Below are 18,394 nucleotides of genomic sequence, written 5' to 3'. Positions count from 1 at the left end.
AAAAGGAAATCATTTTAAAAATTTGTAATTATTTGATTAAAATTGAGCCTATGGGAGATGGCCTTCCTGCAATGCAGAGCTTTCTGGATAATGGATCCCATAAATGCATAAAAGTATAAGTGTAAAGATAAAAACATTTATAACTGTGATGTAAGAGCCACAATACCCTAAAAATTTTGCCCAGGACTGTGCGTAGTGCAGAGAACTCTACCTGTATCAACACTCTGGGCTGCTTTGTTCCCCCTCTGTCTTATTGTAGAAGGATTACAACACAAAAGAAGGACTATGGGAAGTGAAACGGAAGGTTGTAGCCTAGCCAGCCTAAAAGACAATGACAACATAGGTAAATATAACGGAGCCACGAACACCTTTACCAAAGCTGAAAGATTGGGAAGAGTCAAAAGGAATATAATTACATATTCATCTCTTAGTAATTACGCTAATTACAAACTATTTAAAAAAAAAAAAAAAGGCATAGAGAGCTTTTAAAACTATAATAACCAGTGCCGGCAATAGAAATATCTCTTAGCCTTATAAAATACTTCTCAATAACAAGAGTCCTCCCTATAGTTCTGCAGAGACAGACGTTCTCTTGTGGGTAATATAACTATCCAGGATTACAAGGACTCCCACAGAGACTTTATTTTAGCTATTAGCTAGCGGTTTAATACGTGTGTAGTAGATGTTACAGGCTTATTTGCAACATAGCTATAAATCATCTGTCCTGCAGCACCGAGGCAGCAGTTCATATTTCTGCATGAGAAGTGAAGTATTTATGTGGCCGGTCTTGTGCTCCAGCTAGCAGCTAGCCAGAAAGCAGGCAATAACTCTTTCATTGCCACAAATGCAGTCTCCTTCATTCGTAAAGTGTTGAACATGGCATTGCTCTGTTCAACTTGTGCAGGTGTTGGCAGAATTATTTCTTGGGAATGCAGAATTGTATTTAAAAAACTGATACATTGGACATTGCAGGTAAACTTTTGCCCAAGGTGAGGTGAAAAAAAATGAATATAAAACAGGAGTGTGCAACTTACAATCAGCTGCTTAACTACAACTCCCAGCATCCCTTCTCTGGCTGCAGCTTGGACGTTGTTCATAGACTCAAAATATCAACACAATATTATTCTCTGAGCTATTAATATCCTTATCCCAGCAGGGGACCCCTGTGAAGCTTAAAGCCCCAGGCTTCCCCCACGGCAATGCAGGGGATGGGAAGGATATAAGCAGCTATGAGATACTGGATCTGGCATCCCTTTTTGCACTGGCCATTGGAAACACATTGCTTTGATAATGGTTCAAAATTAATTCATCCAATACTTGCCAACATTTAAAACTTAAATTAAAATTGAGTGACAAAAATGCGAGTTCTTCAACTGTTAGACAGTGTAAGCACAAGATAGAAGGGATAGAGGGGATTGTTTATGTGGATATATTGTTGCCAGCATCCTTACTCCCAACTGGTCTTAGCCCAGCCCCATCTACTAGACAAGTGCCCCCCTGAGAGGTTCATGCCGCACCCCCTTTAAATCCAGCACATAAAAAGGCAGAGCAGATGCAGCTGTCAAATGGCCACATGGTGGAGCCGGAACCTTGCATAGACTGAAGCCTAATCTGCTCATTCAGCTGTCTTTAACCCTTGTGAGCCCTGAAGTCCTGTAACAATCCCAGGAAGAAGTAAATAAATAAATCAGCATGCTACAGTGTGTATGAGAAGCCCTTGTTTATATCACACAGCAGGCTCTTGTCACTGTACACATGGCTTTTCACAGCTCAAGCCCCAGTTGCAGTGACAGTAGCAGTGTCACCTGCAGGAGTAGCAGCCAACAGTACTGGCCAGAAAATCACCCAAACTTGTCCCCCACTGGCCACCTACTGGTAGCAGTGTTCCTAGGAGTTATTGGAACTTTGGGTTTTTTCAATAACCTTCTGGTGCTGATACTGTTCTGCCAATACAGAGTCCTGCGCTCCCCAATTAACATGCTCCTGATGAACATCTCTCTGAGTGACCTGATGGTCTGCATCCTTGGGACACCATTCAGCTTTGCAGCCAGCACCCAGGGACGCTGGCTCATAGGAGAAACTGGCTGCATCTGGTATGGATTCGTCAACGCGCTTTTTGGTGAGTTTCAATATATTTAATCAATGTTCCTTATTCATGGTGTGCTTTCCCAAGAGAGAGCGTCAGCCACAGCATGCACAGAACAAGACCACGAGGCAGAGCAGAAAATACAAGAACTGCATACAATAACTCATCAGGCATGCAGGCAGTTGTGTATGTAGTGCTGAGTGTACATTGTGCTTGCCAGTGGAAATAATACAAATATAGTAGGAGAGAGTGGCCTTGTTCATGAGTTATAGGTTAGAGGGCATTTACTAAAATATATACAGCTGCACTATGTGGGTCATTTCACTCGGGATGAAGGCTTATAGTCGTGGGGTTTCATTTAATGGACGGTTACAGTATAATTACTTGGAGTATAACATTTAGAGCTCTTTGAAGGTTCTTCTTTACCTGAAAGAAATTTCAAACAAATACACATGGCACCATCAAAACTTATACAGCATTTATGCAACACTTATTCAACTTTAAGGGAGTAATGAAAGGGACACGTGGTATCCAACCCCAGCACCATGTAATCCCTACATGTAAGGGGACGTTCTGTTACTATTACAGTTTCTGACCCCTGTATAAGTATCCAGATATTGGTAGGTAACAAGAAACATGCACTCTTGCAAACATACACACACCCAGTTGTGACACCAACAAACTAGACAAAATCAAGTGTACGCAGCAAATTGTGTGCACATACATGTAACATAGATCCCTACATTAGATTCATTTGCTCTCAATGATGCTAAACATGCAAAATGAATTCCTGAGACCCTCCTAAGGCACAGCATGCGCTTCACACACTCTCTGGGAGGTTATACAAAACAGCATAGCCTTCAAACTAATGATGGAATAGTTACCTGTATTCCTGTAGTGGTGTCAAACTGTGCACATATTATGTAATAACAACTGTGTTGGTCAGAACAGAGTTATACATTTTTTTTACATGTTTTAGCCAACTGAGGTTATCTTTAGCGTGACAGTTTTTTTTGTTTTGTCTTCTTTTTAAAAAAATCTGTGCCCCTGACAACACGTATGATGTTAGAAATGCTTTGAGCATAAATGATGTTTCACTTCTGTTTTAAGAGTGCCCTGCCTAGTGCTATTTTTTGGGTTATATAAATGGGTGTTTCAGGTACTTGCTTAACTAACATAACTCTCATTAATAAACAGCAGAGTGATTGGTTTGTCTACCAGCAGGCTAATGAGCTTGGGCATTTGCGTTTGTCATTTGCCATACTATGCCCAAATTCTATGAAAGTCTGAATTGACAAGAGGAGCATATTCATATTATTTTAGGGTACTCACAACAAGTTAATAGGAAATGTACTGCTATGAGCCATAAGATGCTCTCAGTTGACAATATCTTTTCTCTGTGCAGAAGCAGAAGGCAGAAAGGGACAGTAGCTGGAGCCCGTGTCACTAAGGGTTTTTCAGTTATTTAGCTTTTTATTCAGCAGCTCTCCGGTATGCAGTTTCAGCATTCTGGTTGCTAGGGTGCAAATTACCATAGCAACCACACCAGAATAGAAAGAGGAGTAATAAAAAGTAGCAATAATAATACATTTGTATTATGCCTTACAGAGCATTTGTTTTTTAGATGGAGTTAGCGACCCTTGCATTTGAAAGCTAGAAAGAGTAAGAAGAAGAAGGCAAATAATTAAGAAACTATAAATAAATAATTAAGACCAGTTAAAAAGTTGCTTAGAGTTGGCCAATCTATAATATACTAAAAGTTAACTTAAAGGTGAACCACCTCTTTAATATGCCACAATTCTGCATTATTATCCAACAGTGTTACAGCTTTAAATAATCAATCCATAGCTGGCTGGGAATCTACAATTATATAAAGTTAATTCCCTCAAGCTATTGCTAAACCGTCTCAACAACAACAAAAAAGTTTAGTATAGCTCACAGTAACTTCTGATTGGTTGCTAATAATTGCTCCTCAAAATAGTCCAGTTTTTCATTTGTTTACAGCACTTCAGACTGGACAGAGAATTTGATAGATGAGGTGGATCAGATATAATAAAGTATAACATACGCACCAAAAGCTGAATACTAACACTATTAGATAACAGGTATAGGATCAGTCATCTGGAAACCCATTATCCAGAAAGCTTTGAATTATGGGAATTCTATCTCCTATAGGAGCAAATTCACTAAACGCTGAAGCGCCTAACGCTAGCGTGAATTCGCCAGCGTTGGGCATTTTCGTTAATTCGCCAATTCACTTATGAACGCTGGTGTAAATTCGCAAGTGTTACTTTGCACCCTTACGCCTGGCGAATTTGCGCAACGGACGTAACTACGCAATTTCAATAACGCGCGAATGATTCTGAACGCTACCTTTTACGCCAGACTTCCTTTGCCACCTCAGACCAGGCGAAGCGCAATAGAGTAGATAGGGATTGCTTCAAAATTTTTCTAAGTCCCAAAAAACGCTGGGGTTTTTTCATTTTTTATGGGTGATAGGCTGAAAAAGATCCATAATATTTTTGGGGCTCCCTTCCTTCCCCCCTACATTTCCTAACTCATGGCAACTTAACTATACAGTGGGCACATGTGTAGGGAAAAATAATTTTATTTGATGTTTTGAAGGTCTCCCAGGCTTGTGTAGTGCTGCTACGAATACTTCCATTGAAAATTTAATTTGGCGCCGTATGCAAATTAACTATCGCTAGCGTAGTAGGCGAATTAACGCTAGCGCAACTTCGTAACCTTACGCTAACCCTGAGCGCAACTCCGGACAAAGTATGGAGGTTCAAATCACAGAAAACCCCAGGTCCCAAGCATTCTGGATAACTGGTCCCATACCCGGATTTTGCTAAAATTAGTGCTCCAGTGTAGCAGAAAACGAAATAGTATAATGTATTCTTGTGTACATTTTGTGTTATAGATTGATAGACCTGACTTGAGAAAGAAACCGATCAAGTTCAAAGCAAAATTAGAAGGAGGCAGATTGGCAGGAGGGAGGCTTGCATTATGGAAAAAAGTAGACTATAAGAGAAGTGATTTATTTTGCTTTTCAAATGAAGAAAAGGTCAGAGAGGAGGTTGTCCAAGTATAGTCCGTGCTTGAGTTTACCCACTGAATGAGATCAAAGTGAAAAGGGAAACATCCAAGTTCTAGAGGGCTCATTAATGTGACAGCCAAAGTCACCTAGAATGAGGAGTGTCAGTGAAAACACATTGCCCTTCTTTTGTTCTCTGGATAATGTCATATCTATTTTAGGCATTTAGCAATCCCCATGAATTAGCCATGCATTATCCCGTGCCACTTCTGCAGCTGTGACTTTTACTCTCTGTGTTTGTAAAATAACAACTTGTCTGATTAAAAGCTTATCACTTATTATAATATTTAACTATTTCTTATGTAACCTTAACATAATAAACCACTGCTTTCCCTACAGCAGCTTGTACTTGACATGAATGAACCATTCATTGCTGGTTTCATCAATCAGAATATCTGTCTCAGCAGAAATTGCTTCTGCCTAAAGTTCTTTCAGTGCCTGTTTCTCAAAGGGACCTTTTGCATCCACATTGTTTCACAGGGCAGCACTAGTTACATTGTTATAGAATGATCAATTATTTTTTATTTATATGTATTTATTTCCAGCTTTAAAATGGGAGTCATTGACCCCATCTAAAAATGCTCTGTAAGACTACAATTTTATTGTTACTGCTACTTTTTATTACTCCTCTTTCTATTCTGGCCCCTGTTCGTATTCCAGTCTCTTATTTAAATCAATGCATGGTTGCTAGGTGTGGTGTTTATACAAATGGCCTGCAGGTGTCACTGTCTACATGAGTTACTGTGCATACTTCCTGTCAGCTTAAAAATGAAAGTGAAAGTTACTGTTGTGTAATGCCTGCATGAATCTGCTAATAAAGCACTGTTATACTCTACTCATCCTTGGCTACCAAAACATAACAAATGGCGACAAGAATGGCTCTTCTACCTCTGCAGCAGCCTGCACCTTTTCTTCCAAACCCTGGTGAGCCTACTATACCTCTTACTGCTTGGATCCGTATGTTTGAAAATTACATTATTGCTGCTGACCAAGGGGAGATTTCTGCTGCTAGAAAGCATGCTTTACTTATTCACTGCCTGCGAGCAGAGGGACAGCGTATATTCTATACATTACCATTACCTGATGAGACTTATGAAACTGCTCTTACTGCTATAAAGAACTTTTTCGTGCCAAGAGTAAATGTGGTGGCTGAAAGATATAAATTCCACCAACGTGGACAGCGTAATGGCAAATCCACTGAACAATTTGTAGCAGCTTTGAGAGAGCTGGTTGTTACCTGAGAGTTTGGGAATCTAACAGATGAAATGCTAAGAGACTGGAATACTGGAAAAAACAAACTCACCTCACATTAGAGAGAGACTGCTCCTAGAGCAGGATTTAACCCTTGCAAAGGCTATTACAGTTGCTAGCCAAATTGAAACAGCAGTGTCAGAGGCTAAAACTCTCAGTCAGGGAACTGCTGGGAATGTACAGATTGTGAATTCAACTCTGTGGCCTAATAATGCACAGTCACAGGCAAAATACAGTGCTAAGGAAAGGGATTCACCTACACTGCAAAACCAAACAGCAAATACAAATAGAAAATATTGCTTTCACTGTGGTTCAACACAACACACTGCAAATCATGTTACATGTCCTGCAAAAGCTATATGGTGCCACAGATGCACAAAAGTAGGAGATTTTGCAAAACTCTGCCGTAGTTCTGCTAAAGATGTTCATGAAGTCACTGCTACAAATGTCACAGTATTAAGTGTGGATAAAGCTGGTACATTTATTCCAGACAAGTTTATATGCACTGTCAGTGTCAGTCTTCTGCTGACAAGGGACACTCCATTAACCTGATGCTTGATACAGGTTCAGCTGTTTCTATACTACCAAAGGATATTTTCTTGAAATACTTTGCAAAAGATCCGCTTGTTGCACCTGCCTTGAAACTGATCAGTTTCTTAAAGGATCCAATCCCGGTGCTTGGTTGCTTGCCAGTGACTGTACAATTTGAATCAAATACTGCAAAATGGGTTTCGCCAATTGTTGTAACAATGAAGAAAACTGGAGGTATTGTGTGTTGATCTCCGTGTACCTAATAAAGCAGTTGTTATGGATAATCATCCCTTGCCACACATAGAGGAAATATTTTCAGAACTCCGAGGAGCAAAATTCTTTTCTTCTCTGGATCTTCGGAGTGCTTATCATCAAGTATTACTACATGAGGAAAGCCGAGACCTCACTGCATTATCACCCATAATGGTTTTTTCCGGTTCAAGCGTGTACCTTGTGGACTGGCTTCAACACCGAGTTGTTTTCAAAGACTGATGTCTTCTATACTCCATGGTATACCTGGTGTAGAATGCTACTTGGATGATATAATTGTCTACGCTCCAACTATGGATCTTCATGACAAGTACCTAGAAAAGCTTCTGAAATGCATTGATTCTGCAGGACTGAAACTGAACATTTCCAAATGCCACTTCAGACAAACTCAGCTGTCATTTCTGGGTCATATAATCTCACAAGATGGATTACTGCCTGACCCTGACCATGTCAACGTTGTTACACAAGCACCTCCTCCATCTGATTTCCAGACCTTACGAGTTTTCTTAGGTATTACTTCATGGTATTCTAAGTTTATTCCCAACTATGCTTCAGTTGTGGAGCCACTTAGAGCACTACTACGTGGAACTTTAAAGGGGAAGGAAACCTAGTCAGCGCAAACCCCCACCCCCCCTCCCGTTTGTTACCCTCCCTCCTTCCCCTGGCCTACCCGTCCCGCTGGGCAAATGCCCCTAACTTGTTACTTACCCTTCTGCGCAGGTCCAGTCCAGGGAGTTCACAGACGACATCTTCTTCCACGCGATCTTCTTCCTGCTGTGAACGGCGTTTTGGCGCATGTGCAGTAGGATCATTTCGCCAGTACGGATCTACTGCGCATGCGCCAAAAGTCACGCGCATGCGCAGTAGATCGTACCAGTGAAATTATCCTACTGCACATGCGCCGTTCAAAGCAGGAAGAAGATCGCGTGGAAGAAGATGTCGTCTGTGAATACTGGACCTGCGCAGAAGGGTAAGTAACAAGTTAGGGGCATTTGCCCAGCGGGATGCGTAGGCCAGGGGGGAGGAGGGAGGGTGGGCAACAAACGGGAGGGGGGTTGGGGGGTTTGCTCCGACTAGGTTTCCTTCCCCTTTAAGTCTGGTGTGGTCAGAATTTGCTCAACATAGCTTTGAAATAGCTATTACACATACACCACCACTTCAGCCAGTACCATTCCCTGATTCAGCATGGGAAAAACTTGCTATTGATATTGTGGGTCCTTTTACAGATGCTCCTATAAATTGTAGATTTGCTATAACCTTGATGGAATATGTGGTGTTTATAAAAATGGCCTGCAGGTGTCACTGTCTACATGAGTTAATATGCATACTTCCTGTCAGTTTAAGAGTGAAAGTTACTGTTGTGTAAGGCCTGCATGAATCTCCTAATAAAGCACTGTTATACTCTACTCATCCTCAGCTACCAAAACATAACACTAGGGTAGTTTGGACACCAGCAACCAGATGGATGAAATTGCAAACTGAAGAGCTGCTAAATAAAGAGTTAAATAATCCCTAACAATTAAAAATGAAAACCAATTGCAAATTGTCTCAGAATATCACTGTCTACATCATAATAAAAGTCAGGTCTGGACTGGGATTTACAATAGGCCCTGGCATTCCAAGTACATAGAGGCCCATACAGCCCCCTACCAGCCCCATAAATAGTGACTGTCTATGGCATCTTACAGCAGCCCCTCTGGCATTTGCCAGAACCCACAGAATGTCAGTCCGGACCTGATAAAAGTTAACTCATAGGTGTACAACCTCTTGAAACAAATTTTAGATTCGTCCTTTCAGCTCCTCAAAACAGATAGCAAATCTGACCCCAATTGTCAAGGGAGGAAAGATTAAACACAAACTGAATGTTGTAATTCATTATGGAGCATGTGTCTTTATTTAATTGTTGGTTAAGAACATTTAAATGAATGTTCTATATTAAGTGGCAAAAAAAATCATTCAGAATGAAGCACTGTTTGAGAAAACATTGCAAAGGTTTCTTACAGTGATATTAAATGAGAGATAACAGTGGAACATGGTTGCATGTACAATTGTACTTCCCAAAATGAAAGAAAAAATGGTGGAGTGCAGGTGGATAAGTCTGGTACCAGGTACGGACTAAGAATTAAACTAGGCCCTGGCATTTCAGGTACACAGAGGCCAAATCAGCCCACACAGAGGCCCAAACAGCCCCCACCAGCCCACTAAATACTGACTTTCTATGGTACCTTATCCCCTCTGGCTTTTGCCAGAACCCACAGATTGCCAGTCTGGGCCTGTCTGGTACCTTCTTTCCAGTATCCAATGAGTAAATACAAAATACTTTCATCCACTTCAAACAAAAATTGAACATTTATTTCATAAGATCAGGGCTGGAACTAGGGGCAGGCACGTGCCTAGGATGCAAATCTTGGGGGGCGCCAGGCAAGTACCTGTCACTGCTGCCTACCCCTAGCCTGGCTGAGTGAGTTTTGCTCATCTGCAGTCCTGCGCCTGTTTGTGTATATGTATATGTGGGCAGGGGGAGAGCGTACCTGAAGGGGGTGACGCGGCCGGTCAGCATGCATGCATGCACGGTGGAGGGGGCGCCACGGCTGCCCGGGTTGCCTGGGGCACCCAGCCGGCCTGGCACCACCCTGCATGAGCTCATGGTTTGACACCAATTCACACCAATTACAATATTTCGGGGAGGTGTGTTACCAATCCCTTCTTCAGGTGTTCATTTTTGTTTGCAAGTGGATGAAAGTATTTTGCATTTACTCTATGTACAATTGGACATATTTCCCCCCTTTGTGTTCTTAACAACCTTATTTCCAGTTCAGCTCTTGTTCTTTATCTGTTCTCTGTAATTTCCATGCGTAGTTCCCATACAATGTCTCCGTATTGTCTACATGTTGTAAGTGCTTTAATCTTTTGTTCCCAGGAACGGTGTCTCTGGTGTCGTTGGCAGTGCTGTCTTATGAGCGGTATTGCACCATGCTTCGAAGCACTGAGGCAGATTTTACAAACTATAAAAAAGCCTGGTTTGGGATACTGGTATCTTGGATATACTCATTCGTCTGGACTCTTCCTCCACTTTTTGGATGGAGCAAATATGGGCCAGAAGGGCCTGGCACAACCTGCTCTGTTAACTGGCACTCACGTGATGCCAATAACGTATCTTACATTGTCTGCCTCTTTATCTTCTGCCTGGCCTTGCCTTTTGCTGTCATTGTTTACTGTTATGGGAGACTGCTTTTTGCTATTAAACAGGTAAGAGAAATTAATAGTGAACTATTTATCTGTTATCAAGACTGCTCAGGATCTGGGGTCTTTCCATAATTTGGCTCTCCATACTTTAAGTCTGTTAAACAATCATTTAAACATTAAATAAACCCAACAGGGTTGTTTTGCCTCCTAAAAGGATTAATTATATCCTAGTTGGGATCAGGTACTTTTATAACAGTGAAAAAGGGAATCATTTTTTAAAAAAATGAAGTCAATGGGAGTTGGCCTACCGTAATTCAGAGCTTTCTGGATAACGAGTTTCTGGGTAACAGATACCATAACTGTAACAGTTGTATGTGTTGTATGCTACTAAACTCTTTCCACTTCTTTTCTGACTGCAAGTGACTGATAAATACTAGTGTTCAAAAGTTTGGAATCACCTGGAAATGTTTATGTTTTTAGGAATATAGGAATCAACACTTGTAATCACCAAAGGAGCACTAAAAATAGGAAATGATGGCTAATGCATTGATAGTGTCATATACAATTACTTTTATTTAATGTAACTGAAAAGTTGCTGAGTGATAGTTTAAAGTAATATGGTTAATGCACATTGCAGTATAATGTTTTTATTAGTAATGTGGGCAAAAGTTAATCTACCCCTAGAATAAGAACTAAGTTTTATCGTTGTTGGAACCCAATAATATCAATAAAAAATGATACATTCGTACCAATGCATCTATACCCCAATGTAATAAAAAGCAGTAAAATACAGCAACCAATAAGATGTATGTTTTTAAACAGAGGATCAGTAAATGCTGTCTTTTGATTGGTTGTTATGGGTTAGTGCCCCTGGGCAAAGTTTGCGTCTTTTATAACATAACACGTCTTTCTTAATTATATAGACAAATACAAGAGTCCTCTGCACTCAACCCATTATCAACATATTTAAGACAGAGACATTTTGTGCATACTGCTACTGAAAATGCCTTACCCTTTAAGCAAAACAGGGATTGTTTGTCCATATATTGCAATATATTTAAGCTGGCCAACTACGTCAAAGTCATCCCATATCTGGCCAGTCCTATGCTCAATTTTATCTGATTCATTAAGAATTCTATTGCTTCATTATACATTTTACAAAGGGACTAAGTTTTACCTGCAACTTAATTGCTGCTTTCAAAGTAAAACTCCCAAACTTGGCTCCCTTTTATTAGACACCAGTGGGATCACCTGACTATAGCTGGGAAGGGTGGGAGCTACAACATGGAGCTGGTCACTGCTCCTGTATAACTATAACAAACAAGGAAAAGTTGTGCTCACCACTAATTTTTAAAACCATTAGGTGGGGGTGCCATATTCCTTGTTTGTTTCTTAATTATATGTCACTGCAATGCCTAATGTTATCTATTTTTATGTGCCATGCATACTGGACAGAGCTCTACCATCCTGCACTCAGTGGCATATATACTGTATAGGGACCATGCCCATATATAAACATAATTTGAGGTGGTGCATGGCCACCTCATCTAATCACCTATTTGCCAGTAGATAAAGGGCCACATTATGAACTGTCATGGGTTTCCAAGAACCCTGGTCTAATTAGCCAATATCATAAGTAAACCCTGTGATCACGGGGGTGGGGGGGAGGGACAGGGGGCCCATACCGCTCTATCTGCTTCCACTATAGATGTATGAAGTCCCCCCTTCCCCAGCCACTATATTACTTAATAATCATACCTGAGCATTTGCCCGGGGAGGAGCAGGCCCAGATTTGTGGCAAGGCCACAAAGGCCAGGGCCTAGGGCGGCACGATTTCAGGGGTGGCATACCGCCCAGCTGCACCATCTGCCTTTGCACTGAGGACTGTGCACATGGCAAATTTGCTACAGTTACTTACCCAGGGCATGCAGCCCTCAGTGCCGATAGGGAAAGGGGAAGTGCGCATATGCGTGCTTGCACACCAGGGGGGCACAGTGGAAGGACCGTGGCCATGCTTAGGGGCGGCGGAAATTGAAATCCAGCCCTGGGAAGGAGGAGACAAGTGGAGGGAAGTGCGAGCAGAGTCGGATTGGGCCGGTGGAACGCCAGGAAAAAATCCAGTGGGTCCTGACTGTCATGGGCCCTGCCAACCAGACCCCTCTGCCATCGCTTCCTCACCTGCCCTCCAACATCACTTCTCAACTGCCCTCTCTGCCCTGATCACACCAAAAGTAAGTTAAGCTGTGCATGTGGAGGGGCTGGTGGTAGGTGAATGGGCCAGTCCCCAGAGGGGGTGTGGGGGACCCAGGGGTAGGAGCTCCAGTGGACCACGCAAACCCCAGTCCAATTCTGGGTGTGGGTAAGTGTGTGCTGAGCCCCCCCGCAAAAATGTTTTCAGAGGGGCCCAGTGTGCACTTGCCTTTGTTACACCATTGCAATTAGCATTTCACTACTGTTAGAACAATTGGTAAAGAACAACGGCCAAATAGTATTTTTTAACCCAGTGAATATGTAGCGATAGATAGTTCTATTCATAATGAATCATTCAGGTATAAACTGCATCAATTGTCATGGACTAGCAGAGGTTACTCTATCAAAAAACAATACAACATGTGTCATTAGCTCAAGAACTCGTAGTAAATAAATGGCAAAGCTGCACACTGTGTCAGACAAGGTACGTGTCAAGGTGTGGGAAGTTTTACATACTGTATACATTTCTGAAAGCTACAAAATGCATTTCCATACTGTACTCAAAGTGCAGGAATCCCAGCCCAGGGAAATCAGAAGGACCCAGTGCAGTTTAATGATTAAAAACGTATTCCAATCTTAGTTTAGCAGCTGAATTACTTTCCCAAGTAATTAGTGAATTGAAGAACCATTTACAAATACTTCTATAAATCACAAGTAAAGAAACAGTCTTGGAAATACAACTGACAATGCTTAATCAGCAGAGAAGACATCCCAGCTAATAATGTATACCCATGCATGGAAGATTTATAGTGGTGGAACATGCCTGTATAAATTCTAATCAACCAGACTATAAACTGCATGGATAATTCTGCATAGATTTCGTTTTTCCTGCAGGAAAATTGATTTGTTCAGTTTCATTACAGTTCAGAGCTTTTGTTTGTACATATGTTTTATTTGGAGTTACTCCCGTGTGGAGTTTTATACAGTAAAAATCAATATGGCTGTGCAGTCTGCTCTGTATATAGCACCTGTAGGCCAGGGGATGAATTCATTCTTTTTCAGGAAGAAACCATAGTAGATTGCTGACTTTGCAAATAATTTGTCTTGTAAGCTCGCTAGAGTATTGAATAAACTTGGGAGCTTATATACACAAACATTACTTACATTCGTTCCGAGCCATGGGCACTGGTGGAGTTTAGTTGATAATGCATTAATCTCGCTAAACCCAAGAGAATCTTTCTGTAAAACCATGCCACTTAAAGAGATGAATCGAATGACCTTTTCTGTTATGAGAGATGCCTAATATAGTCTGTGTGCATTATGCATTACTTAAATCTCATGTGCTGTGGTCTTTAATACAATGATATTTTAGTTATCCAGTATATGAGTATGGTTCCCTAACCATGTTAGAATAGATGGGGCAAATAAAACGGGAAAATAAAATAACTATGATATAGTATTCAACCTAATTTCAATCTATTACTTTAAAAAAAATGTGTTAAAGGGCTTGTTCGCCTTTAAATGAACTTTTAGTATGATGTAGAGAGTGATATTCTTAGACAATTTATAATTGGTTTTCAGTTTTTATTATTTGTGGGTTTTGAGTTATTTAGCTTTTTATTCAGCAGCTATACAGTTTGCAATTTCAGCCATCGGGTTGCTAGGGTCCAAATTACCCTGGCAACCATACATTGATTTGAATAAGAAACTGAAATATGAATAGGAGATGTCTGAATAGAAAGATAAGTAATAAAAAGTAGCAATTACAATAGATGTGTAGCCTTGCAGAGCATTTGTTTTCTTTGATGGGGCCATTGAGACCCATATGAAAGCTGGAAAGAGTTAGAAGAGGAAGGCAAATAGTTAAAAAATTATGAAAAAAAACAATTGAAAAGTTGCTTAGAATTAGCCATTCTATAACATACTAAACGTTAATGTAAAAGTGAACCACCTCTTTTCCACCTAATCGTTGCTGGACTGCAATTTCCAACAAATGCCATTTTATAATCAAGGGTTTATACACAACAGGTCTAGCAATATGAGCTTAACCATTAAAGCCTAATTGCTAAATACAATGTTCCAGGGCTCTACAAAGTAGTTGTATTCCAGGGATTAATAAGGATATGCATATTAGTTAATAAGATATGGCTGTATATTTGCTGCAGTGAGAATGATGTCTCTGTCTGTTCTTCTTGCCTGTGATGATCCCTGCAGGCTTTCTTTTCTAAGCACCTAAAACACTAGAACCTTCTGATTTCTGATTGGCTCTTATCAATAAGCAATTATTGCCAGTAATGTCATTAAGTTGAATAGAATCAAAATGATTGACAAAATGCTAGAGGAATTAATTTACATTGCAGACTTCTTCTTTTGACAGGCTATGAAGGTTCTCAGGGAAGGATTTCAGCCCCTTAATGCAAATAACTAAATAACCTTTAGTGATGGATCAGCTCTTTCTGTGTTCATGCCCTTACCCCTCATTTAATAACTTGTGTTTGAGGGTTTGGCTGCACTCTTTATCTGATGGCAGAAAAATATCTTGTGTGAGGTGCAGAGCACAGGTCATACAGGTGCAAGGCAGACGTCCCCTTACCTCCTGACATAGAACAGGGGGTACACAGAACTCCTTCTCAACCTGTGTCTGCTCGTGCTCCCTAAGTTGCACATCTGAATGCCATGCAGTTAGGGGATGGGAGGGAAGGATGCTTATATGCCTCCACCTGCCTCTCGTGAATACAGTGCTGCCAAATGCTGGTAGTGCTGTATTCATGGGGAGAACACAGGCCTCTGCATTCCAAAACAGAGGCAATTCTTCTACTTTTAAGGCAGGCAAAAAGTGCAAAACACTTGTTGGATTGGACCCATTTTTTTGCACTTTGTACGCTGCCCTGCAACTAGTAAAAGACACCTATTGTATTTTAATGTTTGTCTTGATATTATTCTGTGTGGATAGCAGGGGAAGTTTTTATTACAATGTATTTGAAGAATACTAAATATGATAAGGTAAATATACTGGTGGGGCCATTTATGTGTCTGGGCAAACTGCAACAAAGTGGCAGAGGACACAGGTCACATTGGGTCCCTGCCCTTACTACCTGCCTTAGGGTCCATGCCTCTGACACTGTGCCGTTCACCTTACTAACTCACTTTATGGCTGAGGTGCACAGCTCAGCTAATCCCCTGGACAGCAGTGCTATCTGAATGAGCGGGGACTCACTATTGCACCTAATTCTTGGGGGAAATAAAGAACAACATGGTTATTAACTGTGAATTTCAAAGGTACAGGTATGGGATCCGTTATCCAGAAACCCGTTATCCAGAAAGCTATGAATTACGGAAAGGCTGTCTCCCATAGAATCCATTTTATCCAAATAAACCAAATTTTTAGAAATTATTTCTTTTTTTTCTGTAATAATAAAATAGTACATTGTACTTGATCCCAACTAGGATATCATTAATCCTTATTGGAAGCAAACCCATCTATTGGGTTTATTTAATGTTTAAATTATTTTCTAGTAGACTTAAGGTATGAATAACCAAATTACGGAAAGATCCGTTACCTGGATCTTTCTTGATATTAGGTCCTATACCTGTAAAAGTTTGATTTTCCAGCCAGAATACAATGCTTCCTCTTCCAGCATATCCGCCATTGAGAGAAACCTATATTCCGGTTCATCCAGTAGTAGCTGAACCTTCTCCTGCATATACCTGAGTGACAGTCAATCTAGTTACCTTGTCCTATCATTGCCAATGACACAGAGAAGTTAATAGTAAGAATAACCCAAGCCACTGGCAGCAATAGGTGAGATTGCCTGCTTAAATTTGATAAAAGCTTATCTAACAGCCAGAGTTTAGTTTGGTATAGTTTTCTGCCCCAAAAATCTTGCCCCCCTCCTACCCTAGGGTTTGCATTAACATTGACTGCAAGTGGAATCTTTATGGGAGAGATCAATTCAGTATGCTCAGTTGTTGCATAAGAGCAATATAAACTTGTGTGTTTATTTATACTTCATTAAAGTGGAAAAGCAATATTATTGATTTTTTCTAAACAAGAATTAGGGGACTATTAATGTAATGTTTCAAAGTGGTCAATTTAGAAAATAAACTGACAGTTACAGTATGTACGGTGTGCAAGTAATAACCTACAGAAGCAGGTAATGATACCATTTTAATTGGATTCACAATTTGCATTGAAAACCTGCCTTCAGGAGAACTCCAGTCTTCTTTGGGTCTGCCAGTTGTCATCAGATATATATTGGGTAATGTAGTCTCGATGGACACAAAGTAATAAAAGGAACTGCAAAAATTAGAAAGCAAAAGCCTTTGCCTGTTTATTAGATGTGACCTTTGAGAATGCAATGTTTTACAAGAGGAAATGATGTGGCAAGACCTCCCTTCATTTCAAGAGACCAAGCAGTCTCATTATATGGAAAGAATAGGTCATGCCATTGGCACTACTAAGTAGACAATAGATCTTGAATTGCATTTTTGTGTATGCGGTTTATATTATTATATTATAAGTATCCATGAAATCCCAGTGCCACATAATAACACACTGAAGTGGCTATTTCTATTCACTCAAGTAAGCCAAGCTGCACATAATAGGATAGTACAAGTAACAGAGGAGTTCTGACACCATATAGATCTGCTGAGTACCTTTATAAAGGTCACACAACTACAAATGAACCGCAATAATAGTATCCAGTAGGAGGTCCATTATTGCTTATTACACATAAGTATTATTTTTGTGAAAATAGAAGCAAATGTCATGGTTTTACGTGCAAAACAGAGAGCAAAATTCTGGAATTTCCAGCATTGAATTTCCAAGCATTAGAGACTATACCGAGCACAACAGGATAAAATAGATATTTATCTAGTATGAAAAGAATTATAGCAAATGTTGACAGGGTTAGAATGTTTTCCCTGTTAATAAGGAGATCAGTATTTGACATGTATCTGTCAATAAAGCAGTTTAACAGAACTCTACATAGCAGAGTTATTTTTTATTATATAGATATTAAAAAGTTACACAACCATATAAATTCTCTAGTTTGGAGGCTGGTGATCTGACCAATGAGGCTGAGACCCTCATAACATGCTAAATGGTATATAATATAATATCTTTAATATCCCCCTTTAAACTCCAAAAAAATAAAAAGTTCCGAGGGTTTTAGGCACTGAGCTTTTGATTTTTTGCAAAAACCTGCTTACCAAAAAGCCGAGGTGTTCGAAGGAAGAAACCACTTTAGAGTTTCGGAACTTTTGTGTGGTTTTGGACCCATATGCACTGTCCACAGCATAATGTATTCCTTGAGGACTTGTCTCTGGCAGTTTGAACATGGCTAAAAATGTGTTGGAATTTATTTCCATGTTAAGCACTGACTGAATTATGTTCCCTTCAAGGGACTCTTAGATTCAAGTACATGTTTCATAACATGCTATTTATCAAAATGATTTATTGCAGAAACATATCTGTGATGCTCCAGATTCTTAGTCTGTATGTATGAAATCAGTATGCAAATCCACTGTGGCAATATTGAAGAGTAATCATGAAGAAAAATCCATATTTTTTTTAAATAAAGCTTCCGCCTTTTATCATACAGGGACAACATATATTCTCTTGCTCTGTTATAGAAATAGCCATAGCAGGCCATTTTCTAGGCTTAAATTCAGGCATTTATCATCCTACTTTTTATTGCTCCTTAAGCAGTTTTTTTTTATAATAGCCTGGAATGAATAAATTGATCTTTGCACTGTCATTTCTATAAGTTTGTCTTGCTTAT

The 18,394-nt window shown here is 40.1% G+C and overlaps 1 protein-coding gene across 1 annotated transcript in view; it reads left to right on the top strand.

Moving 5' to 3' along the window:
• The first annotated feature begins 285 nt into the window (after positions 1–285).
• tmtops.2.L (multiple tissue opsin, gene 2 L homeolog) overlaps positions 286–18,394 on the top strand; it is a 90,484-nt gene continuing 72,375 nt past the window's right edge. The window contains exons 1-3 of the mRNA XM_018262347.2: positions 286–343; positions 1,715–2,119; positions 10,156–10,484. Coding sequence (XP_018117836.2) covers positions 286–343; positions 1,715–2,119; positions 10,156–10,484 — 792 coding nt within the window. The remainder of the gene's footprint in view (positions 344–1,714; positions 2,120–10,155; positions 10,485–18,394) is intronic.

Source organism: Xenopus laevis, chromosome 5L (assembly GCF_017654675.1).
Source record: "Xenopus laevis strain J_2021 chromosome 5L, Xenopus_laevis_v10.1, whole genome shotgun sequence".
NCBI lineage: Eukaryota > Metazoa > Chordata > Amphibia > Anura > Pipidae > Xenopus > Xenopus laevis.
This window is presented reverse-complemented; position numbering and strand designations above follow the sequence as displayed.